The 20,407-nt window shown below is 52.5% G+C and overlaps 2 protein-coding genes and 2 pseudogenes across 2 annotated transcripts; 1 reads left to right on the top strand and 3 right to left on the bottom strand.

Moving 5' to 3' along the window:
- Nucleotides 1–2,310: 2,310 nt before the first annotated feature.
- LOC128936197 (mas-related G-protein coupled receptor member H-like) lies at nucleotides 2,311–3,192 on the bottom strand. The gene has a single exon (XM_054274944.1). The coding sequence runs from the start codon at nucleotides 3,190–3,192 to the stop codon at nucleotides 2,311–2,313; it is 882 nt and encodes a 293-aa protein (XP_054130919.1).
- A 3,683-nt stretch (nucleotides 3,193–6,875) lies between these two features.
- LOC128937075 (mas-related G-protein coupled receptor member A8-like) lies at nucleotides 6,876–7,811 on the bottom strand. The gene has a single exon (XM_054276426.1). The coding sequence runs from the start codon at nucleotides 7,809–7,811 to the stop codon at nucleotides 6,876–6,878; it is 936 nt and encodes a 311-aa protein (XP_054132401.1).
- Nucleotides 7,812–11,402: 3,591 nt separating this feature from the next.
- Nucleotides 11,403–19,573, top strand: LOC128937070 (mas-related G-protein coupled receptor member D-like; annotated as a pseudogene).
- LOC128937123 (mas-related G-protein coupled receptor member H-like) lies at nucleotides 13,647–14,566 on the bottom strand (annotated as a pseudogene).
- Nucleotides 19,574–20,407: the final 834 nt, after the last annotated feature.

Below are 20,407 nucleotides of genomic sequence, written 5' to 3'. Positions count from 1 at the left end.
GAGAGCCCCCTTAATTTCAAAATTATAACAATTCAGAGGGAGGGGGTTTATATTTTCCATTTCAGGGGAGGCTGCTGCCTTCCTTAGCAGACACCTGTCTTTTCAAACCAAGACAATGGGGCAGGGAACGGAAAAACTTGTTTCTAAGGGGGCACAACATGACAACACCTGACTTTCCAATCGAGTTACAAGAAAGTAGTCTTCACCAATAAATGCCAAAGAAGAGGTGACTGACAGAATTTTAGAGGGGCCAGAGTTGGCTGATACAACCCTCAGGGGTATAAAAGAAAGAACAGCCATTTTGTTGGTGAGCCATGTGCCAGGCAGCCACAGGAGGGGCTCTCAGTGCTGTTATTTTTCCTGATTTACTCCCTTTGTTGTAATATTTGTTAACATTTAATAAACCTTTAAAAATTTTACGAAGTGAGTGGTCATTTTTCGTGGGATCAACAGGCTGACTCTCCCATGTCCCTGGAAGCATAATTTCTGCGGGCACATTTTTCTTTCTACTCATTGAAGACCTGGTGGGAGAGCCATATGAGACAGGGCCTCCAGCACCTCCCTACCAAGAAGTAGATGAAGTGAGTGTTTGAGGCTGCTGCTTCTAAAGGTGAGGAAAACAGCCTGGGAGGACACATCAATGTACCCGAGCTGCTGCAGGAAATGGCAGAAGCTGAGAAGGAGAGTTGACAGTGCAGTGAGGTGGAGAAGCATGTCACACCTCTTCGGCTGCTGCTGCTGGGAGCTCCACTGGGCCTCCATGAAGTCAATTCTGACAGAAATGGCCACGGGAGCAGCCAAAAGGAGCAGGATGATGGTGTACATGGAGATGAGAGGTGCCCTGCAGTGCTCCTGCTCTTGTGGCACAGGAATATCACCGAGGGAAAGACAGTGAAGAGAGCAAAGAAGGCCCAGGACTGGACACTTCCCACCACATTCACTCAGAAAGGTCTCAGAGGCAGCGCTGGAAGATGTTGTACATGTAGAGCACAGTGCCAGCAGGACTGAGCCAGAACAACCCCCAGTAGTAGGAGACCACTGAGAGCTGGAAAGAGAAACACAGGTACAGCATGGGCATGACAGGAGAGCAGGACACATCCTCCAGCAGGAAGAGAAGGGTGGAGAGGATGGTGAGGAGAAGGAAGAGGAAGTCAGCAACAGGCAGCTTGAAGATCCCAGAGTTATGGGTTTTCAGGCTGGGAACAGGGCTGTGCTCTGGCTCCTCAGATGAGCAGTGTCACACTGTGTATGGCCACGCTGGTGACCTCTATCTCACACAGATCATCTCCTTCAGTGGGTGAGATGGCAGGGGGGGACATGGTGGTCACCTCCATGGATGGACGCTGGGCAGGCAGTGGGATGTGGTCCCTGGCTGTGGTCAGAGTGGATGGGCAGTCAGTGCTTGGAGAATCCAGGGATGGACCATGTGGCTCCTGAGCAGCTCCCTGCAGTGGGAAGGATTCAGTGGGGAGGGATGGGATATGCTGGGGAGGAGGGCAGTGGAAATTGCTGGGAGACAAAGGTAGGGGGCTTGGGAGTTCAGAAGAAGACACAGAAGGGAAGTGCTGCGCAGAGGAGGGGAAAGCTGGAGAGGGCCCTGCGGTCACCGGGAGAGGGTGGCAGGAACAGTAAAATGCTCCCTGAGGATCCCTTTGCATCTCCTCCCTGGGCCAAGGGCTGGGCCTGGAGCCCTGGCGGGATGGGCCCAGGAGCCGTCGGCGTTCAGGGATCAGCCCAGGGCAGCAGCCGGGAGAGATCCCAGCTGGGAGAGGCCCCAGTGCCAGGGAGCTTCTGCTCAGCGCTGCTGGGCCCAGCAGAGCTCCAAGGCTCTCCTTTGGGGCCGCTGCTCACAGGGCCCCAAGGCATGGGCGGCACTCACAGCAATGGCTCAGCCTGGCCACACTTGGGGCCGGCAGCTTCCTGAGACAGTGGCAGAGCAGGGATGCTGTGGCATCCAGGGCAGTACAATAATTTCCAAGGCTGTTGATGAAAGCCCAGGAGGTGTTTGGACAGCAGCAGTTGCTGGGAGCAGAGGGTGTTTCTGATCAGCGCCACAGGAGCTGAGCCCAGGGGCTGCTCCTCAAGGCTGAGGCCTCCCAAGCACGGATCAGAGCCCAGAGCGGCCTGGAAAGGGGCTGGGGATGCAGCAGCACAGGGAGGGTGACCCTGTGGGTATTTATTGATCAGGAGACTCAAGGAATCTCTCAGCCACTGTCCCAGGGTCCTTCAGCAGTGCAGTGGAAGGGATCAACAGGCTCAGACCTTCGTGTCCATGGTGGGATCATGGCTGTGGGCTGTGTTTTCTTCTGGCTAGTCAAAGACCCTCTGGAGGGAGAGCCGTAGAGACCACACGGAGCAGGGCCTCCAGCACCTCCCCACCAGGATATAGATGAAGGGTTTGATGCTGCTGTTGATGCAGGTGAGCAGGAAAAAAAACTTGGAGGGCACAGTGGTGTAGCTGAGCTCCTGCAGGAAATTGCAGAGACTGAGGGGCAGAGAGAAGAGCAGAATGAGGCAGATAACAATGTCCAACTTCTTGGGTTGCTGCTGCTGGGAGCCAGGCTTGAAATGAGTGAAGAGGATTATACTGGAAATGAGCATGAAGGGAGCACCGAGGACGAGGTTGAAAGCGTGTATGGAGCTGAGAGATACCCTGCAAAAATCAGGTTGCTCAAATATGCACAGGGGAAGCATCATGGCAAAGTCAATGATGAGAGTGACTGAGAAGGCCCTGAGCAGGGCAAGCATGACGTTCAACATCTGCTGGGGATGGTGGCAGCAGAACCAGAGTGGGCAGTGGATGGAGCGGCACCTCTTGATGCTGATGAATGTCAGTGTGCACAGCCACAAGCTGTAAGAAAACAGTGACATCCAAAAAAGGAACCTTATATATGACAAGGGCAAGATGTTAGAACAGGACACGTCCCCCACCAGGAAGAGCACAGTGGCGGGCAACAGAATGAGGAGAAAGAAGAAGTCCAGAAGAGTAATCATGAAGATGTAAAGGATGGTGCTGCTCCTGGATGAACAGCAGGAGCCAAGGAGCCAGAGCACAGCCGCGTTCCCAGCCAGCCCACAGAGGCAGATGAGCAGTGTCACACTGTGGGTGGCCACGGTGGTGACATCTGTCTCACAGAGATCATCTCCTTCAGTGGGTGAGGCAGGAGATGGGGACACGGTGGTCACCTCCATGGATGGATGCTGGGCAGGCAGTGGGATGTGGTCCCTGGCTGTGGTCAGAGTGGATGGGCAGTCAGTGCTTGGAGAATCCAGGGATGGACCATGTGGCTCCTGAGCAGCTCCCTGCAGTGGGAAGGATTCAGTGGGGAGGAATGAGATGTGCAGGGGAGCAAGGCAGAAGAAATTGTCAGGTGAGAGAGGGAGTGTTGGGCTGTTTGGCAGGGGACGTGGAAGCAAAGCTCAGGGCAGAGGAGGGGGGAGCTGGGGAGGGCCCTGCAGTCACCAGAAGAGGGTGTCAGGAACAGAGCAGCTGCTGCAGGAGAGGAAGGTAGGGTAGGGAGGAAGGCAAACATTCCACTGACCTGTTCCCTGTGGGGCAGCAGCAGGCAAAGGGGCCTGTGCAGATCAGCGGCGCTTCCTGGTCCCTCTTGCTCCTTTGAGACCCATGTCCTAAAGCGGCTCCTGCCAGGTCAGGGACATGGAGGAGAAAGTGCCCACATCACCAGGAGCTCCCCATTCCTGTTCTGCTGGCTCCTCTCTCCGTGCCCTGTCCTGGTGTTGCTCCCAAGGCTTGGTGGAGTCATGGGAAAGTCAGAAATTGCATGTTTGGCTATGTAAGAATTTCACTTCCTCACACTTATTTAGCATGGCTTTTTGCTACAGAGGAAGTGACTTTTGTCAAAAGCTCCAAATGAAATATTTTGCAGATGGTTTATCATTCCCTCCTGATGAGAAAGATTTCTTCCCTGCAGAGTGTCCCATTCTCCGACGGCCTTCCCTCTCCTGGCAGGTTTCTACCATTCCTTGCTTCCCTTCTCTGATAAAGGTCACTGTCCCTCCAGCAGCAGAGGGATGCTGGTGGTGCTGGCGGCACTGGAATGCTGGCAGTGTTGGCAGTGCTGAGTCAGCTGGGTGCTTGTCAGAAGTAACTCCTGTTTAGGGAGGAGCTCTGGGATCATTGACAAACCTCCCCTGGGCCCAAGGAAGCAGAGCTGAGCTGCTCCCTATTTTATCCTATCCTATCCTATCCTATCCTATCCTATCCTATCCTAATCCCATTCCCACCCTGCACCCCATTCCCACCATGCTCTCCATCCTCACCCCATCCTATCACATCCCACAGGTTTCCCAGATGGAGCCGCTCCCCCACTCTGAGCGTGGCCTGTCACGCTCTGCTCTCCTCTGGCTTTGCCAGCATCCAGACCCCTCCAGCCTCTTCTGACCCTCTCCTGACCCCTCCAGCCTGCTCTGACACCTCAGAACTCACCCAGGGCTGATTTTTTCCCTTGACTGCCCCACTCCTCCCCTGCTCCACCAGGGATCCCGGGAGTGTTCCTGCTCCTACTGGCCATAGGGGTCCAGGACCCAGGAGGGAGAAGGAAAGCCCAGCTCCAATGTGCTGCTCAGGATCACTCAGGATGATAAATGTGGCTGAAGCCAGTGCAGAAACAGATTTGGAGGCCTGCAGTGGTTTTGGGGCAAGTTCTGTAACAATAAGCAAGAGCACATGGCCAAAGGAAAAGTTCCAGGCAAGGTCACTTTTAATATCTCAGCACTCAGTGAATGTGACCACCAGAGAACGCTCTGAATAATCGTCCAGGATAAGGAAAGGACTTGGAAAAGAAGGTGGATGCCTGGGAATGAGTCCTAGGAAAGTGATGTTTATGTTTTAGATACGAAAGACACTTTAATGTCCCTGTGTGGTTATGATGGGTACAACCCTTGTTGTAAAGTCTCACCCCAAACAGAAATATGGAGAGATGTGTATGAGCTGTAAGAGAGATGCAGGACTCCAGGTGGGTCTTCAAGATGCAGTTTATTACATCCAAGATGTTCCAGCAGTCCAGTGTCGTGGGTGACAGAGCCTGTGCCCACAGCTGTCAGCTCCAGCTGCAGCCAGGCCTGGAGACCCTTTGGTTTTGGTTACATTGCATTACATACTTTTCTTTGCTGAGCATCTTAATACAGTAGAACCAATCTATACCTTAACTTTTATCTCTAGCCTATCCCAACTACTATAACTATCATATTCATGTTCCTTTTCTCCAATCACTAAAAGTTAGTACATTACAGTTTAAGGTAGAAGTTGTTAATCAGTTTTCTTGCATTCAAAAATTCGGAGACCTTTTTTCTACATGCAACATCAGCAGGCTTGTTTGCCTGTGCTATCTTTCTGGTGTGTAAAAACATCTTCTTATCTGAGGTGAGTTTATCCTTTGCTCTAAGTCATAAAGCCCCCCTCTCACTAACTTACCCTTTGCCTCCTTGGTTATCCAGCAATATTGGCTCAGCAATTATTTTCTTCTATATCAAAACTTGCTTCCATCTCTATTCATTCATCAGACTCTACATTCAAAAATCTTTCTGCTAAGCATACATATATGTGAGACTTTTTTGCCAAACTTTCATTCTTCCGAACAGACATCGTACTGTGTGTCCTTTGGAGGTAAAGAATTCCTGATTCCTAATGCTTCCCATTGTGTTTGAAAGTTTATTATGGGTGATTTTGGTATCACTCCCAGTTCCCATCTCCACCCCACTCCATATCCCATCGCATCCCATCGCATCCCATCGCATCCCATCCCATCCGGTGGCTGCTCGCCGCCTTGAAGCGCTGTCCATTGGGCTCTTCTGCCCTCCAGCTGGGACATTTCAGATCAGCAGCATCCAGACCCATCCTGACCTCCTCCAGACCCTTTGAGAACTCTCTGACCCTTATGGACCCCTCCGACAACCTCCAGGCCTGCGCTGGGACTGGATTTTCCCCAACACTCTCATTCCATCTAGGACCATGAGAGTGTCTCTCCTGCTCCTAGCTTTTGTAACTGGTTTTGTAACTTGAAAAAAAAAATTTAGCAAAGAAATAACACTTTACAGCATTTAGCTGGAATGGTATCTCATGCCTTAACCTTGCTTCCAGGCCTGCCCCTGTAAGATGTCTCAGGCACTAACACAGCTGAGAGAGCAGCATTTCTGCCACATTTGCCCCAGCAGATGCAGACGTGTGTGCACACAGCCAGCCAGCCAGGCAGAGTGAGTGCAAGGTGCCTGTGAGCAATTGCCCTGGCAGACAGTGAAATGCTCCCTGCGGATCCCTTTGCATCTCCCTGGGCCAAGGGCTGGGCCTGGAGCCCTGGCGGGATGGGCCCAGGAGCCGTGGGTGTTCGGGGATCAGCCCAGGGCAGCAGCCGGGAGAGATCCCAGCTGGGAGAGGCCCCAGTGCCAGGGAGCTTCTGCTCAGCGCTGCTGGGCCCAGCAGAGCTCCAAGGCTCTCCTTTGGGGCCGCTGCTCACAGGGCCCCAAGGCATGGGCGGCACTCACAGCAATGGTTCAGCCTGGCCACACTTGGGGCCGGCAGCTTCCTGGGACAGTGGCAGAGCAGGGATGCTGTGGCATCCAGGGCAGTACAATAATTTGCAAGGCTGTTGATGAAAGCCCAGGAGGTGTTTGGACAGCAGCAGCTCCTGGGAGCAGAGGGTGTTTCTGATCAGCGCCACAGGAGCTGAGCCCAGGGGCTGCTCCTCAAGGCTAAGGCCTAAGGAGCCTTTCTGATGTCCCAGTGCAGCTTGGAAAGGGGGTAGAGGATGCACCAACACAAAGAGTGCGACACTTTAGATGCCTATCAGGTGACTCAAGGAATCTCTCAGCCACTGTCTTGTGGTCCCTCAGGAGAGCAGTGGGAGGAATGAACAGACTCAGAGCTCTGTGTCCATGGCAGGATCATGGCTGTGGGTAGGGCTTTCTTCTGCCTCCTCAAAGACCCTCTGGAGGGAGAGCTGGAGGGACCCCACGGAGCAGGGCCTCCAGCACCTCCCTGCCAAGAAGTAGATTAAGGGTTTGATGCTGCTGAGGATGCAGGTGAACCGGAAAAGAAGCTGGGAGGGCACAATGGTGTAGCTGAGCTGCTGCAGAAAATTCCAGAGACTGAGGGGCAGAGTCAAGAGCACAATGAGGCAGATAACAATGTCGAGTCTCTTGGGTTGCTGCTGCTGGGTGCCAGGCTTGAAATGAGTGAAGAGGATTGTGCTAGAAATGAGCATGAATGCAGCACAGAGAAGGAGGTTGACCGTGTGTATGGAGCTGAGAAACGCCCAGCAGTGCTCAAATTGCTGGAACATGCACAGAGAAAGCATCATGGCAAAGACAAGGACGAGAGTGACAAAGAAGGCCCTGAGCAGGGCAAGCATGATCTTCAACAGGTGCTGGGAATGGTGGCAGCAGTGCCAGAGCGGGCAGTGGATGGGCCTGGACCTCTTGACGCTGATGAATGTCAGTGTGAACAGCCACATGCTGTATGACAACAGTGACATCCAGGACAGGTACATTATGTGCGACAAGGGCATAATGATAGAGCAGGACACATTCTCCACCAGAAAAAGGAGAGTGGAGGGCAACAGAATTAGCAGGAAAAGGAAATCCAGAAGAGTCAGCACAAGGATGTAAAGGATGGTGCTGTTCCTGGATGAACAGTGGGAGCCAAGGAGCCAGAGCACAGCCCCGTTCCCAGGCAGCCCACAGAGGCAGATGAGCAGTGTCACACTGTGGGTGGCAACGCTGGTGACATCTGTCTCACAGAGATCATCTCCTTCAGTGGGTGAGGCAGGAGATGGGGACACGGTGGTCACCTCCATGGATGGACGCTGGGCAGGCAGTGGGATGTGGTCCCTGGCTGTGGTCAGAGTGGATGGGCAGTCAGGGCTTGGAGAATCCAGGGATGGAGCATGTGGCTCCTCAGCAGCTCCCTGCAGTGGGAAGGATTCAGTGGGGAGGAGTGAGATGTGCAGGGGAGGAGAGCAGTGGGAATTGTGGGGTGGGAGAGGGAGGTGGGAAGGTTGGGCTGTTCTCCAGAGGATGTAGAATGGAAGTGCTGTGTAGAGGATGGGGGAGCTGGGGAGGGCACTAAAGTCAGCGGGAGAGGGTGTCAGGAACAGAGCAGCTGCTGCAGGAGAGGAAGGTGGGGTAGGGAGGAAGGCAAACATTCCACTGACCTGTTCCCTGTGGGGCAGCAGCAGGCAAAGGGGTCTGTGCAGATCAGCGGCACTTCCTGGTCCCTCTTGCTCCTTTGAGACCCATGACCTAAAGCGGCTCCTGCCAGGTCAGGGACATGGAGGAGAAAGTGCCCACATCACCAGGAGCTCCCCATTCCTGTCCTGCTGGCTCCTCTCTCCGTGCCCTGTCCTGGTGCTCTTCCCCAAGGCTTGGTGCAGTCCCAGGGAAGTCGGAAATTTCAGCTTTGGCTACCTCAGAATGTCACTTCTGCAGAGAGCTTTATCTTTGGGATTTTACACTAGAGTGGAAGTGGTTTTTGTCAAAAGCTTGTAATGAAATATTATGCCAATGGCTACTCAGTTCCTCCTGCTGCGAAACATTCCTAGTTTCTCTACATGAGGGGTCATTTTCCCTCCAGCAGCCGAGGGATGCTGGTGGTGCTGGTGGCACTGGAATGCTGCTGGCATTGCTAGCAGTGCTGTTGAAGCACCTGGATGGTTGTCAGAAACAGCTCCCATTCTGTGAAGAGCTCCAGAACCACTGCCAAATCCTCCCCTGGGCTCATGGTGTCACGCTTGGGCTATGGATTCCCATTCCTGTCAGTCCAGTGCAGGCTCACAGAGCCCAAGGGAAGGACAGCACTCAGTTGCTTGCAGCCAGGCTATCAGCACTTGGAGCCCACCCTAATTACTGCCAATGCCCTTGATGATGCAGTGAAAGCTATCAGGGACCAGGGTGCTGTGAACTCCCTGCCAGCCCTTCACCAGAGCTGCTCCTGCTCCTCCTCAGTCCTGGGAACACTTGGGGTTGTTTTTACGTGATCCCAGGCTGTCCCTTTGCCAGCAGGGACACCTTCCACTATCCCAGAGTGCTCCAAGCCTCATCCAACCTGACCTTAGACCATTCCAGCGATCCAGGGACAGCCACAGCCTGTCTGGACAACCTCTGCTGTTGGAGAATTTTGTTTAGACATGGCTTATAGAGTTTTGTTCAGACATGCCATAATCACATACAGCTGGTTAAAAAGTAAAACGCAACTGTAAGCAGCAAGTTCTCAGGCTTGTTCCTGTAAGCAGCAAGTTCTCAGGTTTGTTTTTTAACAACAAGTAAATACCTTATCCTCGGGTAGTGATGGGAAAGCAGGGTGACAAACATGGAGGCCTTGAGAACAGTCAATAACAGGATGAGAAAAACAAGTTTTGGTCTCAATAAGAAACCACAGGTATTGAAAACAAGAGGAGGGGTTGGTGTGTAATCTGTAACCAATGATGAGCTTGGGTTTTGTAATATGTATAAGCTTAATTAACACCACTATAAAAGTGTGTAAGTGGAATCAACAAATTGGAGTTCGATGCGGATCAATTAGGATGGGTCGACTCCCTTCGCTTCCTCACTCTGCCAGGGCCTCAGCACCGTCACAAGGAAGGATTTTTCCCTAATATCCAATCTGACTGCACCATCTGTAGGTGGGAAGCCATTGCCCCTGGTCCTGTCACTCCATGCCCTTGTCCAAAGTCCCTCTCCACCTCTCCTGGTGCCCCATCAGCTCCTGGATCATGAAGTGTTTGCCCTTGAAAGGATTGGGCAGGTGAGGAAATGTGAGATTCCATAGCTGGGGACACAAACACAGTGTCAGCAGGGAAGAGAGGTGACAGTTCTGGTCCCAGGGCCAGCAGTTTGCAGCAGGAGCATCCCAGATCCCTGAGGCACATGTCAGCCTGGGTAGGAATCATCTCACCTCAGCTTTCTAGTAATTCCTTGGAATTCACTGTAGGTGGCTGTCTGACTGCCAATGCAGCGTCGAGAATGACTCAGATGAAACCTGCAACTTTCTAAGGATTAAAGCCAAGAGAGCAGCATGGATTTGCCTCTTCCCAGAAGAAATGGCATTGCTGAAATCCTAAATTATGACTCTGCTGTCGGCCTGTGCTCTAGGTGAACCACAGAATTTATTACTTATGAATCTTCTTGGAAACTGTGTGGTGAAGGTGAAGCACCACTGAAATTGTGGCATACACATGGAAAAACTAGATTTGAACCAGAAATCAAAGTTTAGACTTTTTTAGCTCAGGGTCCTCAGGATCAACTCAGGAATGAGAGGGGACAAGTTCAGGCAGTTCAAAAGACAAGATTTTGGGATTGAGGTTGCTATAAAAGACAATAGAAGCTGAGATGGAGCCCAAGTGGTTTGGGCACAGGTGTGGTTGCTGAGGCTCTCTCCCGTTGCTCATTTCCCGGGCAGAGTGAAGAGCAGCTGAGGAGCAGAGCCCTGAGCCCGTGGCAGGCTCTGAGGCAGCTGCCTGTGTGTGAGAGCCCTGGAGAACACGAGGCAGCACGGAGAGCAGGGGCTGTGGCAGGAGCTGGGACAGAGCCCGCGCCGGACGCTGCTCGGGCTCAGCCCGCGGGCTGCGCTCCCCTTTCCCAAGGGACCATTCCAGGGAACCTCCTGCAGATCCCGGCCCAGGGACAGCAGCTGGAGCCTGGCAGCTGAGGGCAGTGCACTGCGGGCAAGTTCTCCAGGCTGCCAGAGGAAACCAGGTCAGACTCTTCTCTTCCACCTTCACCAGGGCCCCCTCATTGGGTGGAACCTGGTTATTGATTTTGGGGGCAGAACTGAGGTCTGTAGGGAATTAAGAGCTATAAACACTGGGAAAATGGAGGGAATATTTAAATGGGTGTCCTGCTGAAGGAATCCAGGATCTCAGTGATATCAACTGACACCTGAGAGTCCAGCTCAGATCCATCCCAAAGCCATTTGCTCTCTGGTACCTCCATGGGCAATCCTCTCCTTCTCCAATTGTTTTTCTCCTCCAGCTGTGTCCTGTCCACAGCCAGGAAGGAGGTATCTCCCTGGCTTTTGTGCCAGGCACACAGGACCAGGCTCCCACATCCTCCTTGCCATCTGTCGTGTCCCTCACCCCTCCCTGTGCTGCTCCACATGGAAGCTGTGGGTGGGAAAAGATGGGAAAAGCCATGTTTGGGGGACAGCAGCGTTGCTCAGGTGTGTCTGTTTGTCAGCCCTGCAGCTGTGTGAGGGCAGGAGAAGCAGCAGAGGTGTCCCCATGAGCACTTTGTCCCCTGGCACGGAGGGAGCCAGCCCTGCCTGCTGGAGCCAGCCCGGTGGGAAGGCATCCCAGGGGAGCTGGAATGAGGAGAGCCACGACAACTGGAGCCAGTGTGACAGCAGGCAGTGGAGCAAAGTGCCTGTCCCGCTGCTGCTGCTGCTGCTGCTGCTGTGCCTGTGTGGGATGGTGGGAATGGGGCTGTGCTCTGGCTCCTCGGCCAACAGCAGTGCCCACCCTCTGATTGACTTCCTGGCTGGGAGCTGTGCAAAGGAATTCAGCCCTTCTGTTAGTGTTGCCTTCCAGAGGGCTTTTGAGGATGTGCCAGAGTCAGGGCATAGGGAAAACACAGGGGAGTCACCATCAGGTGGAATAATCATGAAAGCTTCATCACAATATAGAACAATAAAATTCATCACAATATAATACAATATCCAGAGTTGAATGGCACCCATAAAAATCACGGAGTTAAGCTCCTGGCCCTGCTCAGGACATCCCAACAATCCCAGCCTGTGCCTGAGAACATTGTCCAAATGCTCCTTGAGCTCTGTCAGGCTGGTGCTGTGTGCAGCAGAGGAACTCCTGCCTGGGGTGAATGCTTGATGACCAGAGGAATCCTCATGGAATGGTTTGGGTTAGAAGGAACAGTAGAGATCATCTCATACCATCTCTCCTTCTGCCATGGTCAGGGGCACCCAGGAAAACTTCTAGTTTGAAATCTTTACTCTTTTGAAAAGAAGCTCATGGAGTGAGTGGCCTGGGTGACACAGGAGACAAGGAAGGTGCTGGGAAGCAGAAAAAGTACATGGAAGGATAACGGTCCTTCTGCACTTGCCTTGGGAGGGATTCCCTTGCTGAGTTGTTCGTCCCTGGACAAGAGGTTGCACCATGTAAACTTTCTGCTGTCCAATGGGCAGGAACATGGGAGACCGGGAGAGAAAATCCCTCTCAGATGTCCAAATCTCTCTCTTCTGTTAATTATTAACAACTCTGTTAACAAATGCTCCTTAGCTGTTTACCCTCATGTGGGTCTCCAAAGCCTGACTCACCACCCAAGGCTTTCACACTCACTTCCCTTTCCAGAAGCAGTGGCACGTTGGTTTCCCCTGGATTTAAGGCAGTGGGAAAAGGAGGGACAACGTCCCCTGAGCAAGAGATGTGGCTGCTGCCCAGGTCTCTCCCAGGAGGAATCAGGAGCTCTTGGCACTGCCAACATCATCCCAACCACTGCAGTGCCTTAGGAAGGGCTCTGGTATGAGACAGGGATCTGCCCTGCTCCCAGAGCAGCCAGAGGCTTTAGAATGGAACAAAAGAAGGAAATGAGCCATTTTGGACACTGTTTAACAGAGACAGGCTCTGCAGTGAAGCCTGGATGTTGTTTGTTTAGCAAATTCAGAGGCTGGGACTACCACAGTGGAAAGAAACAAAACCCATGAATGCAAATGTGATTGAGGGGTGGTTACAGAATGGCAAAGATCAGGAGAGGCTGGGCTGTGGCTGGAGCTGCTGTGCAGAGTGGCTGTGCAGCTCCTCCTGAGGGTGGCCAGGTTCAGGATGGAGGTGCTCAAGGGCTTCCCTGGACACTGATGCTGGGGAACCAGAGGATGGATGGCCCCATTCTGCACAAGAGCAGCACAACCCCCTAATCTCTGTGCAATTCAATGGTCCAAGCATCTGGTGATGGGAATTTCCATATTCCATGTACTTTCTGGTACAGGAGGCACAGGAGTTCAGTGGAGTTCCCTATTGACCCTGCACTTTCCTCAGAAGGATTCAATTCTAGAATTGAAGAATGTGAGACATTCCCACTGAAAGGATAAGGGAATGTTGCTGTCCCTCCCCAGCTCTGCAGCCCTACCTGGTGTCCCTTCCCATCAGCTGGGAATGCAGGGCTGGCTCTGCTGGACAGAAGGGGAAGGATGCTCCCTGTGATCCCAACCCCTCTCCTGCCATCCAGAGGCACCAGCCCTGCAGGGATTGGGGAAATTACTGCCACTCCATGATGGGTGTGTCCCCAGGGATTGAGGTGCCCATGCTTTGCAGCCAAGAGCTCCCTGAAAACACCATGGAACTCATCTGCTGAGCCAGAGGAGATGGAGTTCATTCCCTGGGGCCGAGGCCATGAGGGTCATTGCATGGGGAATAGAGCTGGGGAACAGCACTGAGCCCAGCTGCACTGCTTGGAGCCATGTGGATCCAGGAGGGAGGAGGAAAGCCATGCTGCAATGTGCTCCCTGCAGAGATCCCACAAAAATCACGCAAGGCAATGCTCCTGCTCCCTTCTCCTGCAGGAATACAGCACCACAGGGAGGGTGATCTGGTGGATATTGATTAATCAGGAGGCTCTAGGAAACATTCCTCCTCCTTGGGGCCTCCTGGGGTCCTTCAGAAGAGCAGTGGAAGGGATCAGCAGGCTTAGACCCCCGTGTCCATTGTAGGATCATGGCTGTGGGCAGTGTTTTCTTCTGCCTCCTCAAAGAACCTCTGGAGGGAGAGCCAGAGGGACTTTATGGAGAAGGACCTCCAGCACCTCCCTGCCAAGTAATAGATGAAGGGTTTGATGCTGTTGTGGATGCAGGTGAGCAGGAAAACAACCTGTGAGGACACAGTGATGTAACCGAACTGCTGCAGGAAATTGCAGAGGCTGATGATGAGAGTGAACAGCACAGTGATGATGATAATGATGTGGTGCCTCTTGGGTTGCTTCTGCTGGGAGCCTCATTTGGAATTAATGAAATAGATTGTGCCAGAAATTTCCACGGGTGCAGCAAAGAGGAGCAGGATGAGGGTGTACACGGAGATGAGAGCTGCCCGGTAGTGCTCCTGCTCGTGTGGTGGGCAGAAGAATGTCACTGTGGGAGTGACAGTGAAGAGAGCCAAGATGGCCCAGTATTGGACACTGTCCACCACCCACCTCAGGTGCTTGGGAAGGTCGCAGTGGCAGTAGAGCTTGCAGAACTTGTACATATACTGAACATTGCTGATGGGAATCAGCCAGAACAGCGCCTACTAGTAGTAGGCCATTGACAGCTGGAAAAGGAAACTCAGGTAATGCAGGGCAGGATAGGAGAGCAGGACACATCCTCCACCAGGAAGAAGAGGGCAGAGGGGATTATGAGGTGAAGGAAGAGTAAGTCAGTGAAAACCAGGACAAACATGCCATAGTTACGGGTTTTCAAGCTGAGGAGCCAGAGCACAGACCCTTTCCCAGCCAGCCCACAGAGGCAGATGAGCAGTGTCACACTGTGTATGGCCATGCTGGTGACATTTGTCTCACACAGATCATCTCCTTCAGTGGGTGAGGCAGGAGATGGGGACATGGTGGTCACCTCCATGGATGGACGCTGGGCAGGCAGTGGGATGTGGTCCCTGGCTGTGGTCAGAGTGGATGGGCAGTCAGTGCTTGGAGAATCCAGGGATGGACCATGTGGCTCCTGAGCAGCTCCCTGCAGTGGGAAGGATTCAGTGGGGAGGAGTGAGATGTGCAGGGGAGGAGGGCAGTGGAAATTATGGATTGGGAGAGGGAGGTGGGAGGGGTGGTATGCTTGGCAGGTGGTTGATAAATAACATAGAGCATAAACATTTTCAATTCTTCTGGAGTTGTTCAATACCAAAGTGGCCAAATTTTAAAAGGATGTGTTATAGATGGATAATTAGATTATTGGCTCTCACAGTTAAGGAATGAATACTGTGTTAATCCCAAGAGAAGATTTATTGATGTATAATTATGTTGTTGTAGTCTGTTGTTTAGATGTCCCCTGTTCTCCCCATAGTCCCCTTCTCTCCCCTCTGTACTGCTGCCATCAGAGAGCCGGAGTCATCTAGGACAGGTAGAAAGAACAAGTGTAAAAAGCTTGTTGCTGGGCGGAGAAGAGGTGCAGCATGAGAACGCCTGACCCTCCAGTCAAGCTGCAGGAAATCAGGCTCCAGCAATAAACACAAAGAAGGGCTGACTGACAGACTTTGGGAGGGGCCAGGTTTAGCTGATGCAACCCCTGTGGTATCAAATGTGAAGCCTCCATCTTGAAGATCAGCCAGCCACATGGTGGGCAGCCATGAGGGAAGCTCCCAGGCCTGCTTCTCCTTATTTACTCCTTTTGTTGCATTTTTTGTTAAGGTTTAGTAAACCTTTAAAAATTTTAAAAAGTGGGTTGTTATTTCTCACAGGATGTAAAGGCTGGCACACAGGATGACAAACATGGCAGAAACCAGTGCAGAAACAGATCAGTAGAGCTGCAGTGATTTTGGGGCAAATTCTGGAACAAGAGGCAACAGCGCATGGCCAGAGGAAAAGTTCAAGGCAAGGGAACCTTTAATATGGCAGCAATCATTAAATGTGGCTACCAGAGAGACCCCTCTGAAAAAACCTTCAGGATCATAAGAGGACTTGCAGGAGGAGTTGGATGGAAATGAGTTCTAGGAAAATGATGTTTCTGTATTAGATAAGAAATACTTTTTAATGCCTACATTTGGTTGTAATGGATTAATACCCTGTTGTAAAGTCTCACCATAGACACAATACAAGGAGAGATCGCTCTGTGTCCTGTGTAGGTCAAGAATTCCTACTTCCTCATGCTTTGAACTGTGTTATAAAGTTTGTTCTCGCCCATTTCAGTATTAGGATACCGATGGGATGCACAAGAGGAGAGAGAGGACCTGGGGAGGGCCCTGTGGTCACTGGGAGAGGGTGTCAGGAACAGAGCAGCTGCTGCAGGAGAGGAAGGTGGGGTAGGGAGGAAGGCAAACATTCCACTGACCTGTTCCCTGTGGGGCAGCAGCAGGCAAAGGGCTCTGTGCAGATCAGCGGCGCTTCCTGGTCCCTCTTGCTCCTTTGGGATCCATGTCCTAAAGCGGCTCCTGCCAGGTCAGGGACATGAAGGACAAAGTGCCCAGCTCACCAGGAGCTCCCCATTCCTGCTGACAGTGCAGGCAGTGCTGGTGAAGAGTCTGGCTGCTTGTCAGAAACTGCTCCCATTCTGGGAAGAGCTCCAGAACCATTGCCAAAACTACCCCTGTGCCCAAAGAAGCAAAACTGAGGCAAGAATTCCCATTTTTGCATTCTCGCCCAGGCTCACAGAACCTAAGGTAAGGACAGCACTCGGTTCCTTGCAGCCAGGCTATCAGCACTTGGAGCCCACCCTAATTACTGCCAATCCCCTTGATGATGCAGTGAAAACTATCAGGGACCAGGGTGCTGTGAACTCCCTGCCAGCCCTTCACCAGAGCTGCTCCTGCTCCTCCTCAGTCCTGGGAACACTTGGGGTTGTTTGTGACACCTGATCCCAGACTGTCCCTTTGCAAGCAGAGATAACGGCCCCTATACCAGATTGCTCCAAACCCCATCCAGTCTGGCCTTGGGGACTTTCAGAGATCCAGGGACAGCCAAAGCCTCACAGGGCAGCCTGTGCCAGGGCCTCAGCACCCTCACAGGGAAGGATTTCTTCCCAATATCCAATCTGACCTCACCCTCTGTCAGTGGGAAGCCATTGCCCCTTGTCCTCTCACTCCATGCCCTTGTCCAAAATGCCTGTCCACCGGTTCTAGAGCCCCATCAGCTCCTGGATCATGAAGCGTTTGCCCTTGAAAAGATTGGGCTGCTGAAGGGATGTGAGATTCCATAGCTGGGGACACAAACACGGTGTCAGCAGGAAGAGAGGTGACAGTTCTGGTACCAGGGCTAGCAGTTTCTAGCAGCAGCATCCCAGATCTGTGAGGCACATGTCAGCCTGGATGGGGATCATCTCACCTCAGCTTTCTAGGAATTCTTTGGAATTCACTGTAGGGTGCTGTCTGACTGCAAAGGGAGTGTAGAAGATGGCTCAGAGGAAACCTGCAATGTTCTAAGGATTAAACCCATGGTGTCAGTGATGAAGAGAGATGGGGAGACTGACTTGGTGATCAGAATCAGATTTTATTGTGGGATACAAACGTTTATATACTATTTTAGGGAGACTAGTAATGTGTACTACAATGATTAGGTTAAAATCACGTACACAATGTTAGGCATATAACAACATCTCTTGCTTGCAGAGTTTAAGGGGATTTTCTTTTTCCGGTAAAGCTGCCTGATTTATTCTTTTTGCAATCTAGGTCTAATTTTCAAAGTTCTGTGTGCTTTTGACAAGGCATCCTGTTATGAAATTTCTTATGTCAGCCAGGTACAAAGTCCATCATCTGTCTTGAGTCCCCCAACATTCCAACACCACGCGAGTAGCATTGATTTGCCTCTTCTCAGAAGAAATGACCTGGCTGAACTCCTAAATCATCCCTCTGCTCTGTGCCAGTGCTACAGCTCATGCACAGAATTTATTATTGTATGAATCCTCTTGGAAACAGTATGGTGAAGGTGAAATACCACCGAACATGCAGTATACAAGGAGGAAAACTAGATTTGAAACAGAAATCAAAGTTTAACTGAGCATTTGTATTGCAGGGACCGGAGAATCCACCTAGAAGAATGAGAGGGGACAAGTTCAGGCAGAAGAAAAGACAAGATTTCCGGATGAAGGTTGCTATAAAATGGAAGGGAAGCTGAGATGGAGCCCAAGTGCTTTGGGCACAGGTGTGGTTGCTGAGGCTCTCTCCCGTTGCTCATTTCCCGGGCAGAGTGAAGAGCAGCTGAGGAGCAGAGCCCTGAGCCCGTGGCAGGCTCTGAGGCAGCTGCCTGTGTGTGAGAGCCCTGGAGAACACGAGGCAGCACGGAGAGCAGGGGCTGTGGCAGGAGCTGGGACAGAGCCCGCGCCGGACGCTGCTCGGGCTCAGCCCGCGGGCTGCGCTCCCCTTTCCCAAGGGACCATTCCAGGGAACCTCCTGCAGATCCCGGCCCAGGGACAGCAGCTGGAGCCTGGCAGCTGAGGGCAGTGCACTGCAGGCAAGTTCTCCAGGCTGCCAGAGGAAACCAGGTCAGACTCTTCTCTTCCACCTTCACCAGGGCCCCCTCATTGGGTGGAACCTGGTTATTGATTTTGGGGGCAGAACTGAGGTCTGTAGGGAATTAAGAGCTATAAACACTGTGGGAAAATGGAGGGAATATTTAAATGGGTGTCCTGCTGAAGGAATCCAGGATCCCAGTGATATCAACTGACACCTGAGAGTCCAATTCAGATCCATCCCAAAGCCATTTGCTTTCTGATATCTCCATGGGCAATCCTCTCCTTCTCCAATTGTTTTCCTCCTCCAGCTGTGTCCTGTCCACAGCCAGGAAGGAGGTATCTCCCTGGCTTTTGTGCCAGGCACACAGGACCAGGCTCCCACATCCTCCTTGACATCTGTCCTGTCCCTCACCCCTCTTTGTGCTGCTCCACATGGAAGCTGTGGGTGGGAAAAGATGGAAAAGCCACGTTTGGGGGACAGCAGCGTTGCTCTGGTGTGTCTGTTTGTCACCCCTGCAGCTGTGTGAGGGCAGGAGAAGCAGCAGAGGTGTCACCATGAGCACTTTGTCCCCTGGCATGGAGGAAGCCAGCCCTGCCTGCTGGAGCCAGCCCGGTGGGAAGGCATCCCAGGGGAGCTGGAATGAGGAGAGCCACGACAACTGGAGCCAGTGTGACAACAGGCAGTGGAGCAAAGTGCCTGTCCCACTGCTGCTGCTGCTGCTGCTGTGCCTGTGTGGGAGGGTGGGAATGGGGCTGTGCTCTGGCTCCTCAGCTTCTGCATCCACAGGAACCCCATCACCCCCTGTGTGCTCAGCCTGGCCATGGCTGGCTCCACCTTCCTGCTCTCCATCACCATCAGCCTGGGGATATTTTCTGTCCCAGAGAGCTTCTGCCACCAGCTGGGCTCGTGGGCTGTGCCAGCTGGGCTGAAGGTCCCCATCCTCTTGGCTTTCACTGCTGCTGTCTCCTCTCTGACAGCCCTCAGTGCTGTCACAGCTCTGTTTGTCCTCCCGTGTCCTGCTGGCCCTGCCATGGCTCCCAGTGCTTCCCGGTGCTCCTGTGTGCCCTGCTCTGGCTGCTCTCCTTGCTGCTCACTGCCACCCTCCATTGCTGCCCTTTGGTGCCCATGGCCTTGGTGCTGAGCTGCCCCTTCTCAGTGCTCAGCCTGCCCTGTTCTGCTCTGGCCCTGCTGGCCAGGCTCCTGTGCTGCTCATGGAAACAGCTCCCAGGGAAGCTCTGTGCCCTGCTCCTGCTGCTCCTGTCATCTCCTTCCCCTTCTTCCCTGCTGATTTTGGGCACTGGCTCTTGCTGAGGGCGTTTGACTTCTCTGTCTTTGCCCCCAGCCCCTTTCTCCTGCTCACCTGTGCCCAGAGCAGTGCCCTCCCTCTGACTGACTGCCTGGCTGGGAGCTCTGCAAAGAATTCACCCCCTCTGGTAGTGTTGCCTTGCAGAGGGCTTTTGAGGCTTTAGTGCCAGAGCCAGGGCATAGGGACAACACAGGGGAGTCATCATCAAGTGAAATCATCATGAAAGATATTCAGCATGAAATAGACCCATAAAATATCCAGTGTTTGAGGTGATCTACAAGGATCATGGTGTTGAGCTCCTGGCCCTGCACAGGACATCCCAACGATCCCAGCCTGTGCCTGAGAGCATTGTGCAAATGCTCCTTGAGCTCTGTCAGGGTGGTGCTGTGTGCAGCAGGGAACTCCTGCCTGGGCTGGATTCTGCATGTCATGAGAAATCCTCATGGAATGGTTTGGGTTGTTTCCTGGTTTAGGGTGAATTTGGGAGGAAACCTTGAAATGGGATCCCTCTAGTAAACAAATTCAAGCAGCCCCTCCCCCAGCTGGTTCAGGAAAAGATTTCCTGAGAGAAAAGTGGAAAAAGCTGTTTATTTAACAAGCAAATTATTCACAAGCATAAGAAATGAAAACAATATTTAAAAATAAAATCTCCTGCTGTTCTGAAGAGTTGGCAAATTCAGACAGTCCTTGTTGTGGAGTGTAGTTTGGCTCACTCAGTCCCTTATCAGTCCCTCAGTGCTGGAAAATGCCGCGTCCCAGGCCCCGGTGGGCCACAGATGTGAGCTCCCAGTGCTCTTCTGGGTTTTCAGTCCAGAGCTGGTTTGAACAGTTCCAAGAAAAAGAAAAATCACAGTCCAGGGAACTTCTCTGCCTCAGCCAGCTGAAAAAAGCCTAAAAGCAAAGGAGAGCTCTGTGCTGCATGTCTGTGCTGCAGACAGCACGGTCTGGGAGCAGGAATGGGGAGGAGTGAGCGCAGCTTCTGGAAACAAACTGCTGC

This window comes from Melozone crissalis, unplaced genomic scaffold (genome assembly GCF_028551555.1).
Source record: "Melozone crissalis strain CALT ecotype California unplaced genomic scaffold, PUWL_Pcris_2 ptg000018l_1, whole genome shotgun sequence".
Lineage (NCBI taxonomy): Eukaryota > Metazoa > Chordata > Aves > Passeriformes > Passerellidae > Melozone > Melozone crissalis.
Note: the sequence above shows the minus strand (reverse complement) of the source record. Positions and strands in the feature narration are given on the sequence as shown.

What these genes read in the sequence shown, in the direction of transcription:
- LOC128936197 (XM_054274944.1), bottom strand. Translation starts at nt 3,192, where the DNA reads ATGGAGGTGACCACCGTGTCCCCATCTCCTGCCTCACCCACTGAAGGA.
- LOC128937075 (XM_054276426.1), bottom strand. Translation starts at nt 7,811, where the DNA reads ATGGAGGTGACCACCGTGTCCCCATCTCCTGCCTCACCCACTGAAGGA.